The sequence below is a fragment of the Phyllopteryx taeniolatus genome, chromosome 11 (genome assembly GCF_024500385.1).
Source record: "Phyllopteryx taeniolatus isolate TA_2022b chromosome 11, UOR_Ptae_1.2, whole genome shotgun sequence".
Classification (NCBI taxonomy): Eukaryota; Metazoa; Chordata; class Actinopteri; order Syngnathiformes; family Syngnathidae; genus Phyllopteryx; species Phyllopteryx taeniolatus.
The window spans coordinates 6,975,144-6,994,453 of NC_084512.1; the positions used below are offsets into that span (position 1 = coordinate 6,975,144).

The window sequence follows — 19,310 nt, forward strand, 5'->3', positions numbered from 1 at the left end:
ACACTACATTTTATGACCAATTGGTGCAGAAATTCAAGAAATTTTAAAGGTTTCATATACTTTTTTTCTCCCACTGTATAACACCATAGGATAGGGTTTAACGATAATTTCAATCTTCAGTCCAAATAAGGATTCAATGAATTTTTACCATCTTTTCTCGTCCTCTCCTTGTTTACAAGCGTGAAGTTGCCTTTGTGATACTGAAAACACACCTGTTGCTGCCTTTGATGAAATTTTTTTGCAAGATTACATAGCTATATTCTTGCAAATCCAGCTAACTCTCAATGACATTGGACAGAGCAATTGTTACACCGGCAAAATCCCAAACAAGTAGATCTATATCTATGTTCTTCATGCTTATAAACAATAAAATCTGGAAAACAAAACAATAATGATTTTGAAATTATTATTATTATTAAAAATAGATAAAGACTTAAAGATTTAAGGCTTTAACTCTGATTATTTTTGTTATGTGGTCGAGGCGAATTGTTCTCTTAATTTCTATCACCACTGAGAGAGTTTGTTTTTTATGTTTAATATGTACATCAGGGGTCACCAACCTTTTTTGAAGCTCCTCCTTGGGTACTAATTAACAGGAAGGGCTACCAGTTTGATAAACACTTCCGAAATAACAAATGCGCTCAAATTACCTTTCACAATATTTTATTATTAGGCATGTCCTCCCCGTTCCTGCGTGGGTTTTCTCCGGGTACTTCCCACATCCCAAAAACATTGGTGGTTGATTGAAGACTCTAAATTTCCCGTAGGTGCGAATGGGAGTGCGAATGGTAGTTTGTTTATATATGCCCTGCGATTGGCTGGCGACCAGTTCAGGGTGTACCCCGCCTCTCGCCCGAAGATAGCTGGGATAGGCTCCAGCACACCCACGACCCTAGTGAGGATCAGCTGTTTAGAATATGGATGGATGGATATTAATTTATGTAAAGACACTGATCATGTTAATGATTCCTCACAATAATTAGTAGACAGGGCGGCACGGTGGCCGACTGGTTAGAGCGTCAGCCTCACAGTTCTGAGGACCCGGGTTCAATCCCTGGCCCCGCCTGTGTGGAGTTTGCATGTTCTCCCCGTGCCTGCGTGGGTTTTCTCCGGGCACTCCGGTTTCCTCCCACATCCCAAAAACATGCATGAATTGGAGACTCTAAATTGCCCGTAGGCATGACTGTGAGTGCGAATGGTTGTTTGTTCCTATGTGCCCTGCGATTGGCTGGCAACCAGTTCAGGGTGTACCCCGCCTCCTGCCCGATGACAGCTGGGATAGGCTCCAGCACGCCCGCGACCCTAGTGAGGAGAAGCGGCTCAGAAAATGGATGGATGGATGAATTAGTAGACAGATAAAAATCAATATCCAAAGTACAACACTTTATAAATATAAATCTGCAAATGATCACTTCTACAACATTGCTAGATAATCACAATGTCCCATCACTACTGAGCTATTTTTATAACAGGCCTGCAGCTGCAGGCTACTCATGGGGTGCTTGGGGGCCACCTGGTACCAGCGGGCACCCCATTGGTGACCCCTGATGTACATTATGTTGCCATCAATCCATTTTCTTTTTGTGCTTGTCCTCGTTAGGGTCAAGGGTGAGCTGGAGCTCATCCCTGAAAGGTACACGGTGGACTGGTTGCCATTTCACTGAAAAAACAAAACAAATAAAAAAAAATTAAAAAGGAACTACAACCCCAATTCCAATGAAGTTGGGACGTTGTGTTAAACATAAATAAAAACATAAAACAATGATTTGCAAATCATGTTCAATCTATATTTAATTGAATACACTACAAAAACAAGATATTTAATGTTCAAACTGATAAACTTGATTGTTTTTAGCAAATAATCATTAACTATTTTATGGCTGCAACACGTTACAAAAAAGCTGGGACAAGGTCATGTTTACCACTATGTTACATCCCCTTTTCTTTTAACAACATTCAATAAACGTTTGGGAACTGAGGACACTAATTGTTGAAGCTTTGTAGGTGGAATTCTTTCCCATTCTTGCTTGATGTACAGCTTCAGCTGTTCAACAGTCCGGGGTCTCCGTTGTTGTATTTTACGCTTCATAATGCGCCACACATTTTCAATGGGAGACAGGTCTGGACTGCAGGAAGCCCAGTCGAGTATCCGCACTCTTTTACTACGAAAGCCACACTGTTGTAACACGTGCAGAATGTGGTTTGGCGTTGTTTTGCTAAAATAAAAAGACGTTTTCCTTTATGGCAGCATATGTTTCTCCAAAACCTATATGTACCTTTCAGCATTAATGGTGAGTTCACAGATGTGTAAGTTACCCATGCCATTGGCACTAACACAGGCCCATACCATCACAGATGCTGGCTTTTGAACTTTGCGTCCATAGCAGTCCGGATGGCTCTTTTCCTCTTTGGCCCGGAGGAGACGACGTCCACAATTTCCAAAAACAATTTGTCGGACCACAGAACACTTTTCCACTTTGCATCAGTCCATCTTAGATGAGCTCGGGCCCAGAGAAGCCGGCGGCGTTTCTGGGTGTTGTTGATAAATGGCTTTTGCTTTGCATAGTAGAGTTTCAAGTTGCACTTACGGATGTAGCGCTGAACTGTATTTACTGACATTGGTTTTCTGAAGTGGTCCTGAGTCCATGTGGTGATATCCTTTACACATTGATGTCGGTTTTTGATGCAGTGCCACCTGAAGGATCGAAGGTCACGGGCATTCAATGTTGGTTTTCGGCCTTGCCGCTTACATGCAGTGATTTCTCCAGATTCTCTGAAGCTTTTGATGATATTATGGACCGTAGATGACGAAAACCCTAAATTCCTTGCAATTGTACATTGAGGAACATTGTCCTTACACAGTTCGACTATTTTCTCACACACTTGTTCATAAAGAGGTGAACCTCGCCCCATCTTTGCTTGTGAATGACTGAGCACCTTTTATACCCAATCATGGCACCCACCTGTTCCCAATTAGCCTGTTCACCTGTGGGATGTTCCAAACAGGTGTTTGATGAGCATTCCTCAACTTTCTCAGTCTTTTTTGCCACCTGTCCCAGCTTGTTTGGAACATGTTGCAGCCATAAAATTCTAAGTTAATGATTATTTGCTAAAAACAATCAAGTTTATCAGTTTGAACATTAAATATCTTGTCTTTGTAGTGTATTCAATTAAATATATTGGTTGAACATGATTTGCAAATCATTGTATTCTGTTTTTATTTACGTTTAACATAACGTCCCAACTTCATTGGAATTGGGGTTATAGATAGTATAGCTATATTATTTACTTAATTAATAGTAATAGTCAAGGACACAACAATGACTGTATGAATATCTGTCACATAAACAATCACTGAAACTTGAAGCTGTGATTCATCTACATTGACTGTGACTCACAATAGTTAAGAAATGCTTTCTTAAAAATGGTTTCAGTCTTAAAACTGAGTGACTCAACATACTGGCTCAGGTAATCCATTACGTCATCAGGTGACAGTGTTGAATTTTAAATGTGCTTAATAGCCAACATAAATTACCCAATGTAATATTGTATATTAGATATTAACAGCAATATACAGTATGAAGTCCAATTGTTTTACTATAATATTGTATGATGATACAATAGTCTCCTCTTAAGAGAAGCCTTTCTAAAAACATAAAGTTGAAGAACTGAACATGAAACTTTTGAATAATGAGATTATTTCCCCTTTCTCCACAATTCAAATCCTAACGTTTAAGTATTCACATTAAAATTTGGAACAAAATCCTGTTTGTATGTAACGTACATATATTTATGCCCTCTTTGCCTGGGAATAGCATCCTTTGAGATAAATGTCACATGAAACCATTTTATTAAATAGATTTTTAGAAATGTTTAGTAATTGCAATCTTTTTGAATACCTCAAATAAAATGGTAAATGTCTGTGTTTACTGTTGTGAAAAGCCGAAAGTAGCATAGAAAATCTTTCAAACGATAAAGTGGAGCACCTCATGACTAAATATGGTCACACCCGAAAAGGTGCGTGGGATTTTACTTTCCAGCTCCGCCTCCTTCACCGGCTATGCAAATTAATATGACGTATTGAGACTACCTGCGTTATAAATTGTCTCTTCGTGACTGCTTATCAGTTAGTCGACACCCAGAAAGCGATTGAGTCAGCTCGACTGGGAGTTCACTTGAGAGAAAAACACGCCTGTTGCTGCCCAAACAGGTTTGACGAGGACACACCTGTAGGAAGAACAGCAAGCTTTGTTTCTCAGCTCCATTTTGACCTCTGTGGACGACGGACGGATCGAAAGCAAACGAAGGACGCCTTGAGACGAACTTGTTTTGAGCCTTGAATTCTACTATGAAGATGTGGATTTTCCTTGTTCTTGTCGCCCTCGCGGCCGGAGCCTCAGCCCAAAGCTGTAAGTAATTGGTTTTATTTTCGCTGTTTTCAGCGTCGAACAACATCCTTCACTTTGTCAACAACCATTTTTTTATTTTTTTTTATTTTTTTTTAAAATAAATATATATTGCTTCAAGTAACGCTAACGTTTTAAAAACTGTATTATTTGACGTTTAGTTTTATACCGTGTTTTAATTATCTCACCCACCTGTTTGTTTGTTTTAATCATCGTGACTCGCACTATGTTGGTCGTCTGGAACTATTTTACGTGTTTTATTTGCAAGGAGAAATTGTATTTAAAACTTAATGCGGATGTCAAACGCCGTTTCGTTGCTGAGTGGGGGTGGGGAATTTGTTAGTCCCGCTCCCCCGGGACTTCTCTGTTTCTGAAACCAACGCCCATGACTTGAATTTGCTCGGCGTCTTTCTTGCTTTGCTTGCTAGCTAGCAGTCTTTTAAAAAGGCTTCAGCTTTCATGACCTAGGCCCTTTTTGTTGTCTTTATTTTTAGAAGCCTTCCCATTTTGTAAACTATCAATATTAAGAATTTAATTTAAAAGGCAATTTTGGGCTGAACTCTTCAAAGAAACAAGTTTTTAAATCACACAATTGAGATGCATGTCCTAGCATTAATTTTATTTCCATCAATACTGTGTGTACATTCTGATGTTGTACCCCCCCCCCCCCCCCCCAGGTTCATGTAACACTATGAAGTGGGCCACTTGTGATGGAGATCCTTGTGAGTGTTATCTCTTGGTTGGTGAACAGATGAAACAGACACTTGACTGCTCTGAGTGTAAGTATTTAATCCAACTTTTTATTTATTTATTTATATATTTTTTAAGCAACATGTTTTCTCCTACTTGAAACATGCCCCTGCCCCACCCCCATCTGTATCTTCAGTGATCCCCAAGTGCTTTCTGATGAAGACTGAGATGTACAGAGCCAAAAAAGGCATGGACACTCGTACTTTTGGAGGAAAGCCCGTGGAGACTGCCTTTGTGGACAATGATGGCATCTACGACCCGGAGTGTGAGAATGATGGCAAATTCAAGGCCAAGCAGTGCAACAACACAGAGGAGTGCTGGTGCGTCAACAGCGCCGGTGTTCGCCGAACAGACAAGGGAGACAAGAACCTAAAGTGTGACAAGCTGGTGGAGACCTAGTAAGTTGTTTCGTCCTCAATTTGTGTTAAGGAGCACAAGGGCAACCTGTAATTTGTTTGGACATTCCTGAAATGTTTTGTCTTCTAGCTGGGTTCGTCTTCAGCTGACTCACAAACCAGTGACAGGTCCTGTGGATGTTAATCAATTGAAGATGTAAGTATATGCAATATACTGACTTTTGGAGAGCTCAGAATAGAGTGAGATGTATTGATTTGGGCACTGTATGTGAAAACATTTGCTGTAAAGTTTTTCTTACCGAACAGGGCTATTGCCGATGCTATCCACAAGCGTTATGTCAACTTTAACAAAGACTTGGTGAAAGAGATTGAGGTAAGTGGATGCTTGAGTGTCTATTTTAGTTTAACATGCATTTTAAACATCTGCTGTTGTAACTAACAAACTCCCCCCCCCCCCCCCCGTAGTATGACCCTGATGCCCGTATGATTGTGGTGGATGTGATGAAGCCCAAGGGAGAGCGCGAAAGCGATTTGACCAAAATGGCCTACTACATGGAGAAAGATGTGCGGCTATGCAAGTTTTCAATGTTTTTTTTTTTTTCCTTAATTTTATTTAATTGTCATACTGACTCTCGTCGTCTTCACACAGGTGAAAGTGCTGCCGCTGTTCAAGGACCAGGAGCTGTTTGAGCCTGTTGTGGGCAGCCAGAGGATGGCGATGGAGAACATCTTGGTGTACTACGTGGATGAAGAGGCACCGACATTCACCATGAAGCATCTTACTGGTGGAATCATTGCCGTCATTGTGGTGGTCGTGCTGGCTGTGGTGGCCGGCCTGCTACTCCTGGTGAGTTTACGTAAATCCACAGCTTCATCGATCATCTTAAACATTAGTTACTCACAGTTTTTGTTTCTGTTGGTGTAGTTCTTCTACAGAAGGCGTCAGAGTCAGAAGTACAACAAAGCTCAGGTGGGTAAATCTCAAAGCTTCAGAGACTTTGTGACACCTTTTAATATTTGATATTTATTGTTTACCTTTTTATTTTTGTGTAGCAAAGAGAGCTGGATCCCATGTAAATTCTTCATGGCTGCAGGAGGCCAGAGTCATTGTTGGATCCACATACTTGCAGTGTGCCATGTACCGTTCTACATGAAGACACATTTTTGTAAAGGAACAATCAACATGCTTGTTTTTATTGGCACTATTGATACTGCCTTCTATTTATAAATTGTGTAAAGTTTTAAGCACTCTTCCACCTTTACGCCATGCTTCAAAAAGTAGTCGGAGTAAATGCTGCAGTTAAAATTTTAGACACTGTTCAATGGTTTTAATTCCTTGTTTGTACAGTTTCTTACAAATGTTTTGTTTTGGATTGTTTTTAATAAAATGTTTTAAAGACTATGGTTGAAGCTTATTACTGTTTATTTAAGTGTGTGTTAGGTTGACATACTGCAATGAGTCATGAAACGACCCTAAGCCACTCGCGCTTCTATTCTTTACAATTTAAATATCAGTTTTTGTGAGAAAAATAAAACTTCTGTTATAGTTTCCATAAATGGATTCTCATGTTCTTTTTCCACATGAAGCTGTTTCTGTGCCTGTTAGTCCTTGCATTAATGGCTTTTTCAGTATTTCTCGAACATTTGCTTGTTAGTACATGACAGTACAATATACTAAATGCAGAGTGAATAGCTGTTTCCTTCTGAGCATTTCCATAAATGTAAAAAGTTTTAAGATGCACATGTGTACCTTTGAGGAATGACAAAGCATATTTTCACTTTTGATTGCATTAATCCACCCCCCCCCAAAAAAAATTTACAACACAAAAGTGGGTATTAATATAATCCAGTATATTCTTTGATTGGAAAAGGTGGTGGATGTTGACTAAAATTGGCCTTGTTTATTTACTGAAGATTAAATGTCCTGTCTTCTGTGATAGAAACTGGCACTTCAGTTTGTTGACATCTAGCCCAAACCTACATGTATGTTACTCAACCACCATGCATTAGGATTTGTTTTTACTGTCACTGTAGCTCATTGCGATATGAGTGTATGTTATTTATTGGCAAAGCTGTTTGAGTATGAGACCAGCCAGTTGGGTGACATTGAGTAGAGAGGGAGGTGTGTATATCCACATTTGTTGTCTCTCTGAAACTGATCAGAATTGTGCTTAACCTGATCGTCAGGTTTTGCCTTGCTTGTAGAAACATACACAAGGTATTCATGCTACAAGTGACACAAGAAAACCTCATTTAAAAGGACTTTACACACTGCAGGTGAAAAGTCAAAAGCTCAAGTGGCAAAAGAGCCAATCACCAAAAGACACAAAAAAAGCTGTCAATCTGTTGCCCTACTGAAGTGGAGACAGGTGTTATTGTGTTGCCTCGTTTGGCTCCAGCTAACCCTTGACCCAAATGAGAAGGGTGTGGGAAAAATGTTGGATAATAATGACAGGAGTGTTTTTAAAATAAAGTAATCCGTGAACATTTACTCAACAGCCCCAATATTAGTTAACCATGCAGAATTCAATGCAATTCAATACAAGACCATCCATCCATTTTCTGAGCCGCTTATCCTCACAAGTGTAGCTGGAGTGCTGGAGCCTCCCCCCAGCTATCATCGGGCAGGCGGCGGGGTACAAATTACACATTCTTCAGTATGTTTATAATAGAATTTGGCAGATATGCTGTAGAGGCTCATCACTAAAATAAGACATACAATATTTGTATTTAAGAACAAAAAATGCTGGTCTTATTTGTATGTTGTTGTCCATCCATCCATTTTCTTTACTGCTTATCCTCACTAGGGTCGCGGGCTGCTGGAGCCTATCCCAGGTATCTTCGGGCGAGAGGCAGGGTACACACTGAACTGGTCGCCAGCCAATCGCAGGGCACATACAAACAAACAAACAACCATTCGCACTCACAATCACACCCAAGGGCAATTTAGAGTTTGCCTCACCCAATTTACGACTTCCCCCTTCGCCCTCCCTCTTTTGATCACCACAGCAACCTGGAACAAAAGCTTGTCTCAAACTAGTTCAAACAGGTCAGGTATCGTATGTCCTCCCCCCGCCTTGAATGCTGGAACGAGGGAGTGTCGCTTGATGTCAGGTGCGGGTTGACGGAATCAACACGTCACGCAAGTTCACCCCAATTAGGCAGCAGGGGCAATTTTGTGGGGAGGAACAACTCATCTTTGGGGGTTGGGGGTGTGAGGTGTCTCTGAATTATGACAAGCGTTTGAGCATTAATTCAATATCTTTGATACCCAGTTTGACATACTGTACATGTACTAGTACGCTCTTTGTCCTCACACTGAGGCATTGGTGGTTCTGATGGGGGGGGGGGGGGGGGGGTTGTAACACTGCGCCTGGACCCCCCTGGGCCCCTCCCCGTACATTTACAATGGAGTACTGTAGTAAGATTTGTTTTACATTGTGTCAATGTAACGGGCGCATCAGGTGCTGACGTGAAATACTTATTCTAAGTCTACAGAGTACAGTGAAAGAATGCACTGAAACCGAATACAATATAAAAATACCAGGAATAAATAAATACAGTGAAGCAATTTAGACAATATAGCGTGCATGCTTGCGTATGTTCAAAACTGTCCCTCTGTGACAAAAGTCCTGTCCCCCCAAGTGCTACTAGTACTACTACAAAACTACAAGTTAACATCTAGTGCTTCATTCATAGTACTGTCAACTTGTGCACAGTCTTGCCTCACTAAAGAGCAGACTAGTACATGGACCTTAAACTGGATATCCAAGAGATCGAATAAATGGTCAAATGGCTTGTCATACTGAATGTTAAATTCCAAAATTGAAAATCAAACATCCCTCCAGTCATGGATTAATGAGATAAAGACCAAACACAAGGTTGGAATTGTATACAGTTGCAGTTTTATTTGTCATAGTTTCTTCACTTACACATGTTCCAGATATCATTTGAATATAATGCATTCGGACAAATGCCTTATAAACAAGCATCAATGGGAGAATTTATGAAAGTACCCTTACATTAAATGAATTATATTTCCAGTTTGAATAGCATGCCATGTGGGGTAAATGTTGGAAAGTGCAAAACGACACAGAACATCGTTCTGTAGCTTTAAGAAGGCCTTAACTATTACTATTACGGGTGTTAGTTTCCTTTCCCTCCTGGTTATTCAGTAACTGCAAAGCACATTTCCGTGCAGGTTTGTTACTCTTTTCCAGCGAGTCCTTCTGCCTGACCAGGTCACCATATCTACAACTTCCTTTCCATTTCTGCTCTCCATTTTAATACTTAAATACTTCAGCCAGAAAATTAGGTGTACACAATCTAACGACATCTAATACAAGAGCTTTAGCAGAAAGGGAAATGATCAAAAACACATCTCAGTATGATGCAGTGAAGTTGTAAAGCACTGTAGCTATATAATACTAAACAGTATTGTATTATTAATTTAATGACTGGTAGACTCTGGTAGTGTCAACCCAATAGTATTACGATTTTTATGAACACAATTTTCTCCTCCTCCTTCTCCTGTCTAGTTAGATTATTCAGGTGTACTTCATGTTTAACGTTTTACGGCATTTTTCATCACTTGAAACTGGTCATTCATTTCTACTTTCATGAGCTTTCATTATTTCTTACATAACAGAATAGTATGCACTAGTCCAGGCACCGTGCTACACAAAAACTATGCAAATCCGTACCCTTTGTCATTTTTTTTTAAAAATCCCCCTTTCCTCCTCCTGCGACCACAGTGTTTGTACATAAAAATGCACCAGACAGCAAAGATTAATGCTCTTGAGAACATTCGCTTCGTCAATCAGTAAACAGTGTTGACTCTTCAGCCAGCACATTCAACGGCAACACTCGTAAGGAAAATGCTTCGGAATAGTTTTGTACCTTTGTACCCATAAGGCTTGCTGAATCGCTTCCAAGTGGTAAAACAACTCCCAGACATTGTGTGCAGGGAAATGTTCGAGTGCTCCCTGTAGAGGGCACAGATGTGACCGTTTCTATAAAGCGAAAGCAGGACTTTGCTGTCACAACAAGGTGGGGGCCTTACTGCAACACAGCGCTGGTGGAGACTTGCTCCTCAGCTCTTTGCACTTCAGGCTGACAGGCTGTGCCACCATGAGAGCAGGGGCGGAGAGGTGATGCGCCGCGGCCTTCTGCTGATGCGCACTGTTGATGTAGCTGGAGATGAGGAGGGTTATCTCTCTGATCTGTTGATGAAAAGCATCAGTCAATACATCCTTGGAATGAATCACATTAAACACAGTAGGTACATTTGTTTTCACCATCTTTGGGTGAAGTTCAGCATAATTGGCGTTCATCTATTCATCAAGGAGTTGCCCTAGAGTGAGGCATCCAAGTGCTTCATTATCTCTCTGGGCATCGGAAAGTTGACAATTGCTCCAGTGGGTCACTGTGGACATTTTGAAATCAGGTCCCCGAACAAAAACCATCAGATGATGCTCGGGGTGAAAGGTTTTTGTCATTTATTGTGAAATTGATGTACAGACCCTTTCCAAAAAATTGGAAACGTTTAGCTATTACCATAATTCCATTCAAAAAGTTAAACTTTCATAGATCATAGATTCAGGGCCCACAATTTAAAAATGTCAAGTATTTGTTTATTTTTACATAATTTGGGCTTCAAGCTCATAAAACCCATGAAATGAGGAATTCCCAAAATTAGAATACTGTGAAGAAAACAGCCCAAATTGTGCTGGCCATAAATGTTTTAAACTGAGTGTCACACACTAATCATCTACTAATATCGTAACATTGCGGGCGAAAGAATCACTGCCCAAGTAAACTTCATTTGTACATTTGCATTGAATCTTTAATCATTTCTTGTTTGTAAACTTTTATTTCGATACAGTTTCTTTTAACTTTTATGTGCAATACGTTTTAATAGAATAATTATTTAATAACGTTTTTCTACGGAGCCCCCCTGGTGCCAATGTATGGGGAAATAAAATCATTGATAATCTGTTCCCTCGATTTAGTAATCTGTACCCTCAATTTACGAGACTGTAGCCTCATTTTAGAATTCTGTACCCTCAGTTTAGTCAACTGTAACCTCAATTTAGTGGGTACAGTGCACTAAACTGAGGGTAGAGTTTACTAAACTCAGGGTACAGACAACTAAACAAAGTACAGTTGACGAAACTGAAGGTACATATTACTAAACGGAGGGAACAGATTATCAATTAATTCCATTTTTCCTATACATTGGAACCAGGGGGTCTCTGTAATTTTCCCATATATTTAAGTGCAGTGTTAAATTCCAACTGTTCATAATGTTATATTGGCTTACAATGTTAAATGTACTATGCTATTGTATTTTAGCATTGGTCATGATGGTGTTACTTTAAGAGCTAAGAATTTTTCTAGGTGGTCTAGTAAAGTGCTGCTGAGAAAGAAACTGGAAGTTAAAAAACAAACCACAAAAAAGCCAACAAAGAAAACCAAAACATCCAAGGCTTTTGATCAGACACTCGTAATTTAACAAACCTACAGCTATTTCTTGTTTATGTGCTTTGCGTTCTTTTACGGATTAAAGCACAGTTTGATGCAGTTTTCCACTAACCTTCGAGACGTCCATAGCAAACGTATGATTCTCTGAGGGTTTGTCTTTTGTCGTGTTGTTACCGTTGTTCTGTGCCACCACAAGCATGAAGTCCTGTTTGCAGCCCCCAAATGTCATCACATTTTTGTAGGGGTGGGACACCAGTGGTTTCTGTATAAACATAATATTAATGGATCGTGATTGAGGTTATGATGGTCTTGATGAACATTACGCAAGCAAAATCGGCCTTTTGATGACTTTTGCTACAGAAACAAATTGTCAAGCGTTGGCTTGACAACAACTTAATTACTTTGTGACAATTGTCATCTCCTGTTTCTAAGTGTCGAAAACACATTTCAAATTAACTTCCAAAACTTTTAATTCGATGAATATAGCAGCTCAGGAGACTGAATAAATGTGTGTGTGGGTGTTCAGAGGGATGCTCACAATAGAGTTGTGCTCCAAAACACTGATACCATCTTCGCGAACCGCCAGCCAAACACGTGTTGCTGGGTCTGAAGAGGGAGTGATGGACTGAAAACACAAATCAAAATTGCAAATTCATTTATCACATTGTACACTTTTCTCTTTGCATCAAAAGTTGTTTTGCTCTACTAAGATTGTTCTCCGTTGAACCATTTCAGCAAAAATATTGTAACATGCTGAAATGTTAGTAAAACATGATCCTACAAATCCTTTGTAGATCCAAAGTTATACAAAAAAAATTAACTAATAATCAGCTGTCAATAGTATTATTATGTTTCCCCACTAGAAGATTGCAGTTTGCTTTTCCGATGAATTGCAAGTATTATTTTTAAATGAATGTGGACGAAGATGCGAAATGATTTAAATTATGACAAAGAATACAATTTGTCATAAATATGTTGACATTTGATAACCATTGTTTACATGATAGCATGACTCACAATGACTTTGAATGATATCCAATGCAAGATTGCTGAGATCAAATAAAAAACAATGACTGCACCAGCACTCCAAATTTTCAAAAAACTTTCTTCCCAGGTTTTTTAAATTTTTTTTTTTATCCTTTGTGTAAATTTAAGGCTGCGTTTACACTGTCTGGATGAAGTGATGATTCTGAGTTTTTGCTTTCTAGTGGCACAATTCAGAAAGAACAGCATGGAATCAGATTTCCCTAAAAAACTGGTACAATTCGGATACCTGCCAATGCAAGGGAAGTGCAAACGAACAACACGTATTAAAATAAAAACCAACACCCGCTTTAAAACTAAACTACAGCAAAAGCATACACCATTCAATATGGTCTAAATATGCTACATTGGACAAGTGTTGATTATAAAAGTATTGTCAGGGTTACCAAACATATAATCTGTAAACATATTTTTTTGAGGACTTTATATTTGAGTTGACACAACCCTCACCTCAGCTTCAAACAGTTTGGCACCAAAGAAAGGCCACTTCTTAGCAACAGTCAGGTAAATCCTGACACACTCAGATGAACTTCGACCTCTGAGAGAGGACCAGCGAGCAGAGAGACGCTGGAGCAATTGTCTGAAAGCAACAAAATCATCAATCATAGAATTGAAACCTTCCAAAACGTTTGTTGTGGTGCACAACTTAATCCATTATTAGGGCGCGAGTACCAGGAGGCGGTGAAGGCCCTCTTGGAATGTGTTCTTCCAACAAATGAGTGACCTTTTTGGGAGTATCAATATACACGAAAACTCACACATTTTCGCAAGCACGTGCATCCTGTTAAAAATTCATCTATATTAGGTGTGCCGAATATGACCCTCGCAAAACCCACCCAGTAGCATCCTCTAGAAAGGTTTGGAAAAAAGCAGCCAGTGTGACACATCAACGCTAAATCGGTGGACTATCATAACATGATGCTTGAAAATGTCTCAAGGACCCACGCCTGGAACAGGAACAGGAAGTCGGCCATTTTGGTCTGAAGCAGCCACTTTGGGCGAATTCCAGGGCTTGTATTTTGAAAAACTCCTACTAGGTCCAAATGAGCTCCAATCTGAACCAGGCACAGTACACATATACTAGACAGACGAGCGACACTACATTGCACAGCTTTTTTGCCTACGCTCTCAGACTATAATGCCAAGGATTCATTTGGTGCTTGCAGCTTAATATTATTATTATTATATAAAATAGTACTTCATTAAGTGTATTATCCTACCTAAGGTGTTCCTCAGATGGGGTACAACGGTAGTGTTTGGGGTAGAACTTGTCCAGCACCTGCTTCAAGGTTTGGTTGGACTTAGTTTGAACTGGTCCGGAAGTCAAGAAGGGACGTTCAAAGTCCCCGACCTCAACCTAAATAAAACAGACAATGAAAATACAACAAATATTTAAAAAAAACAAAGAAGTAATATAGATGTCAGGAACATCTAGGAACTTTCAGACCTGAGCCAGTAAGGCAGCCATTTCCAGAGCCAGCTCCTTGTTGACAGGGAAGTGTCCTGCTCCAATGGCCTCATTGATCTGATAGGCCAACAACAATCTTTCCCTCTCTGACTCCCCCCTCACCTGGCTGGAGAAGTATAGTCTGGAAAGGTAAAGATGGTCGTTAAAATCGTATAAGCCTGTTTCGATTTACTGGTCTATTTGTGGCGCTACACTACATGGATGAAAGCATCGGGACACCTGGAGGAAGTAAAGTAGAAGGACATAGAGTTGGTCCTCCTTCTGCAACTTCCACTCTTCTAGAAATCCTTCCTACAATAACTAAGAATAAACTTGTTGATATTTCCTGTCAATTCACTCTAAAGAACATAAGTGTCTTCCAACCATGCCTTCATGGGAATTCATGGAATTGGAAGCACAAAATTGTCTAAAATGCAGACGCATTACAAATAAAAATGACCAACGGGCTCCACCCCATCTGTGAATGATTACGGTCGATAAATTATTCATTGTGAATGTGGCTACGATGTGTCCCAAACCTTTTGTCCAAATAGCAACCTTGTCCTGTAATTAGGATTGCTTAGCTCAAACTAGTTTTCCCACAATGTTCAATGCATGTACTGTTATACTGTACATCATTAACCATTATTGTTACAAGGCAAACAACAACATTCTTTGTATGTCACTGTGCCACATGTACTGTATATTAATGCTTTACTATTAACGCCTATATTTCTTGGCATACCTGTTCTTGTAGGTGAGGCGGACTGTTCTGGTGTTTTCTGACTTTCCAGTGTGCTGCTCTTTGGATACTTGTTCCCATTTGGATATAATATCACAAATCTGCCGTAGACATATAGAAGATGTAGACAGAAGAATAGTTAAGAGAGGCAAACGGGGGGAAACATGTAACTTCCACACACAACGCACACAATTTTTTTATTTATAAAATATCCACCAAACATACTGAAGCATTTAGATGCTTGAAAAATGCACCTTGACGTTCCCTTGAAGCAAGCAGTGTTCCAGCTCTCGTCCGGTAGGGTCATCAGTGTACAGACTGAAACCTGACAGCCCCGTTTTCCTCATGCCGGTGTCCTGGTTGAGGCGACACTGGAATTCATCCACTGTGGTTGACGCATCAAAACTGACCACCTATAAAAAGGCAATTACTCTTAGCAAGATTACAGTTATGACGTTATGCCAAGTGATTTAAAAAAAAAAAATTCTTCCAAATGTGTCCCTAAACTAAAATCCTCTGATGGGTCATGCATTGCAACACACAAATACAATTCCTACACATGAAGGCATGCAGAGAAGCGTGCAAAGCCAGAATGAGAGTGCACCTCAGTGGTGTCGTGACTCTCGATAATGCAGACCACCATTTCTCCAACAACTAATTAGTGAAATTCCACTGCCACCTCCATATTAATAGCATTGCTTTGGCAGGGACTGGCGTAAAACTCGATTTGTGATGAATGTTGTCTCTATGCTAACTAACAAGTGACATTTGGGCTGGAAAACCAACAATATATTGTAACCCTACAAACCAGCTAATTTGGTCATTTGAACAAATGCTGGTGGCTAACAATAACATTCACAAAGCTGACAACAGTAGGGCTATATGGTTGAATAAATGAAATAAAATGATGCCATGGGAATGCCCATTGTTTCAAAGTGAGACCAACAATGTATTTTGACTGGCACGCTCAAATTTCTGACTATTTGACCTACCAAAATTTACCCTAAATCAGAACACACCAGTACGGTGCAGAGACTATATGAACAGACTGTTTCATATACGTCAACCACATGTGGCTTGAGGGAATATCGAAATTGTTTGCATTAACTGCAGTCTTTACAAAGCCACTCACTTTATACCAACACGTCACCACTGTGGTGTTCGAACGAGCTTTTCAAATAGCTTTGTCACAGTCACTCTGTCATCATTGTTATCTTTTGTCTTTATTATTATTACCTGGTAGGTGTTATTAAGGAAGTGAACAGGCACACTAAAGGGCAGGGAGTGGTGATAGGGATTCCTTAGCAGAATAGACAGGATCTCCATGCGGGATGGTCTGGCCTGCCTCTCACCCTTCTGCTGGGTGCGTTCCCGTGAACGTTGGCAGTAAATGGCATATTTGCCCACCTCAGTCCTGGGGACAGAATTGGAGGTATTGATACATTTATTGGCCATAAAGTGTGTTTACAAACACTGTCACAATCTAAGAATATCCTAAATAAGAGGAATACATAAGCATAATGTTGAAATAATAGCTAGTTGACAGTGTCAATCAATTATAGCATAGTATTGTCTTTACAGATAGAAAGGCAAATTATATATATATATATATATATATATATATATATATATATATATATATATATATATATATAATAATACTATAATTCACTGATGATAAAAATTCAACTACTATTTTCATCAATTGTAGGAACTGGGCTCAAATTATCATCAGGGTAGTACTGGAACAAAGACAGCAAACAAATATTCAAATACATTCAGAGCAACCAGCATGACAAGTACTTAATTTTGGATGGTATTTGTATGAGGTAGACACGCACTGGAACAAGATAATATATTTAAACAAATGGTTTCCCCAAAATGGCTGCGAAACAGTGCATACAAGAATGAATTGCAAGGTCATTATTACAAAAGTATTGTGAGCCAAGACCCCACGAAGCACACCTGAACTCCCATAATGACAGTAAATTCATGGAGGTTTTTTTTTTTTAATGGACACATCTACCCATTATTTCATGTCTACTGTAATGACCCATTGTTATAGGAAAACATATTTAGACCAAATCAGGAAATCGTTAGAATTGTTCATGTTTTTTTTTTTTTTTTTTTTTTTTAAATATGTGGTGGAGTCTGGTGAATCAGCTCAGTGGTGTTTTGTCACCTGGAGTCCCCATGTCTTTTGAGATGAACTTGGAGCAGCCAGGAGAAAGGATGCTGAGGCAGAAACAGTCCAACACACAAGGCTAAAAACTGCCAACCCTGAAGAGTGACAAATGGCGTTTTCAAACACATATGCATCAAGACAGTAGCGCGAGTTTTAAAGTGCAACACAAGCTCTGCCTCATCTGAAGTCATCCAGTTTGGTACATACTGTATCGCTATGAAACAATGAACAATCCACTTTACAATACTCTGCAGCAGGAGCTTAGTTCCTTTTCCAAAAGACTCGTTCAGCTCCGAGCCATAAACAAAGTTTTAAGTTATATTTCATACCATTCATTTCAGTTGTAGACCAACTATCAACTGTGTGGGTGATACATACTTCCTAATAATATGCAATAGAAGTGATCTGTGTCTGTCTGCCTGCCTCCCTGCCCACCTGTCCGTTCACCCGTTTACCCATCCATCCATCTAGCCATCCACCCACCCATCTATCTAGAAATGAGCCCGTTTTTACTCCAACCAAATATCCAACCATCCAACTTCTACAGCGTTTGTCCTCATTAGGATCCTAGGTGAGCTGGAGCCTATTGCAACTGACTTTGTCCGAGAGGAGGGGTACACCCAAGACTGGGACAACCAAGATCAAATCCATGCAAACACAAGGGGAAGACGGGTGCTGCCAGGGTTTTCGGGTCCTGTGGAAAAAAAAACCTTTTCAGCCCCTTATATCCGATTTCTATAGTGCTTTTCCTCACCAATGTCATCGGTGAGCTGGAGCCCATCCTTTTTTTCTTTTTTTTTTTTTAACCTGTCCTGTTCAGCTGCATGGCCGTGCAGAATGGTGGATCTGTATGCCTTTTGTGCTGTAACAGTTTTGCTGTGGAACGGGAGTTTGAAATACTCCCTCTGTTTAATTTGTTTATTATTTTTGTTACTTATTCTGATGTTTATTGAAAATGCAGCAGAAAAGGGTTTTAAGGGATAGACAGAGGGGACAGAACGGACACGGGGTATAGGGGTGTGAACCACAGCAGACCGAGTCTATGTATTTGACTACAAGTAACATTACAAAGTCAAAATGCATTCTGATATGTGGACGGGGGGAGGGACAACCAGTGAGGACATGCAACAGCTAACCAATAGGATAAGATGAGAGAGGACAGAAAAGGGCCGGGTAGGACAGGACGTGGGGGATGAGCAAGGCAGTGCTACTGATGAGTAGTGTGGTGGAATGCTTTTATAGTGTCTAAACACCTGTAGGAACCTGTGAGTTGCTATCTTGTGTTATTGTTAGTTGTCCCAGCATAATCAATTCAAGCCTATTGCATGTTTATAGAGCGTATTAGTGAATGAACACCATAACACATGCATGTTAGTCAACTAGTGTATGGAGTTGCTGTGCCGGCACACTGAGGAAAGGCGGGCCACTTCACTTGCAAGGGGGGGCCGAGCCACGTGGCCCATCCCGTGGGGGAATCAGCCAGGGCGACACCATCCAATCCCAAGGACCCAGGGCGCTCCCCCAGCCCAACCAAAGTGTCCCGACAAGAACCTGAAGGGAGGGTGCAGGGGGACCGGTCCACCAACCCCCACGCCCAATTCCCCCCGCCCTCACCCAACGGACCCCATTGCCGACACCATGCCCGGAAAGCAAGGGGGTCCCAACCAGCAACAGGGCCCAATGTAGGAACCAGCTGCCACCCGAGAAGGCAACAGCCCACCAACAGTGAGCCCATCCTGATTGACTTTGGGTGAAAAGTGGATGCACCCTTTCAACTTTCAACTTCAAATTTTTTTTTAATTAATTTGTCCCTGGACGGCAATTGGTTATGCAGCAAGACAACAAAAACGGTACAGCACATGCAAATAGGGTCATAGGGAGAAGGGGGGAAGCGACC

The 19,310-nt window shown here is 40.4% G+C and overlaps 2 protein-coding genes across 5 annotated transcripts in view; one reads left to right on the plus strand and one right to left on the minus strand.

Moving 5' to 3' along the window:
- The first annotated feature begins 4,115 nt into the window (after positions 1–4,115).
- On the plus strand, positions 4,116–6,914 carry epcam (epithelial cell adhesion molecule). Its single transcript, XM_061790851.1, has 9 exons — positions 4,116–4,409; positions 5,084–5,185; positions 5,293–5,554; positions 5,643–5,708; positions 5,819–5,885; positions 5,978–6,076; positions 6,162–6,359; positions 6,438–6,482; positions 6,566–6,914. Exons 1-9 carry the CDS (start codon positions 4,349–4,351, stop codon positions 6,587–6,589), a joined length of 924 nt encoding a protein of 307 aa, XP_061646835.1. The 5' UTR covers positions 4,116–4,348; the 3' UTR covers positions 6,590–6,914.
- Positions 6,915–9,400: 2,486 nt separating this feature from the next.
- plekhh2 (pleckstrin homology domain containing, family H (with MyTH4 domain) member 2) overlaps positions 9,401–19,310 on the minus strand; it is a 42,933-nt gene continuing 33,023 nt past the window's right edge. For 2 of the 4 annotated variants that reach the window (XM_061790839.1, XM_061790838.1), the window contains 11 exons: positions 18,011–18,107; positions 17,411–17,508; positions 16,465–16,642; positions 15,483–15,641; positions 15,232–15,329; positions 14,487–14,628; positions 14,260–14,396; positions 13,490–13,619; positions 12,534–12,620; positions 12,108–12,257; positions 9,401–10,734 (listed from right to left, as the gene is read on the minus strand). In XM_061790839.1, the coding sequence (XP_061646823.1) occupies positions 10,552–10,734; positions 12,108–12,257; positions 12,534–12,620; positions 13,490–13,619; positions 14,260–14,396; positions 14,487–14,628; positions 15,232–15,329; positions 15,483–15,641; positions 16,465–16,642; positions 17,411–17,508; positions 18,011–18,107 (1,459 nt within the window). In that variant the 3' untranslated portion in view covers positions 9,401–10,551. The remainder of the gene's footprint in view (positions 10,735–12,107; positions 12,258–12,533; positions 12,621–13,489; positions 13,620–14,259; positions 14,397–14,486; positions 14,629–15,231; positions 15,330–15,482; positions 15,642–16,464; positions 16,643–17,410; positions 17,509–18,010; positions 18,108–19,310) is intronic. The other 2 variants (XM_061790840.1, XM_061790841.1) reach the window with 2 other exon arrangements.

Coding starts and splice junctions, on each gene's coding strand:
- epcam (XM_061790851.1), top strand. CDS start 4,349: ATGAAGATGTGGATTTTCCTTGTTCTTGTCGCCCTCGCGGCCGGAGCC. Junction 5,886..5,977: donor ACTTGGTGAAAGAGATTGAG/GTAAGTGGATGC, acceptor CCCCCCCCGTAG/TATGACCCTGATGCCCGTAT. Junction 6,077..6,161: donor CCTACTACATGGAGAAAGAT/GTGCGGCTATGC, acceptor GTCTTCACACAG/GTGAAAGTGCTGCCGCTGTT.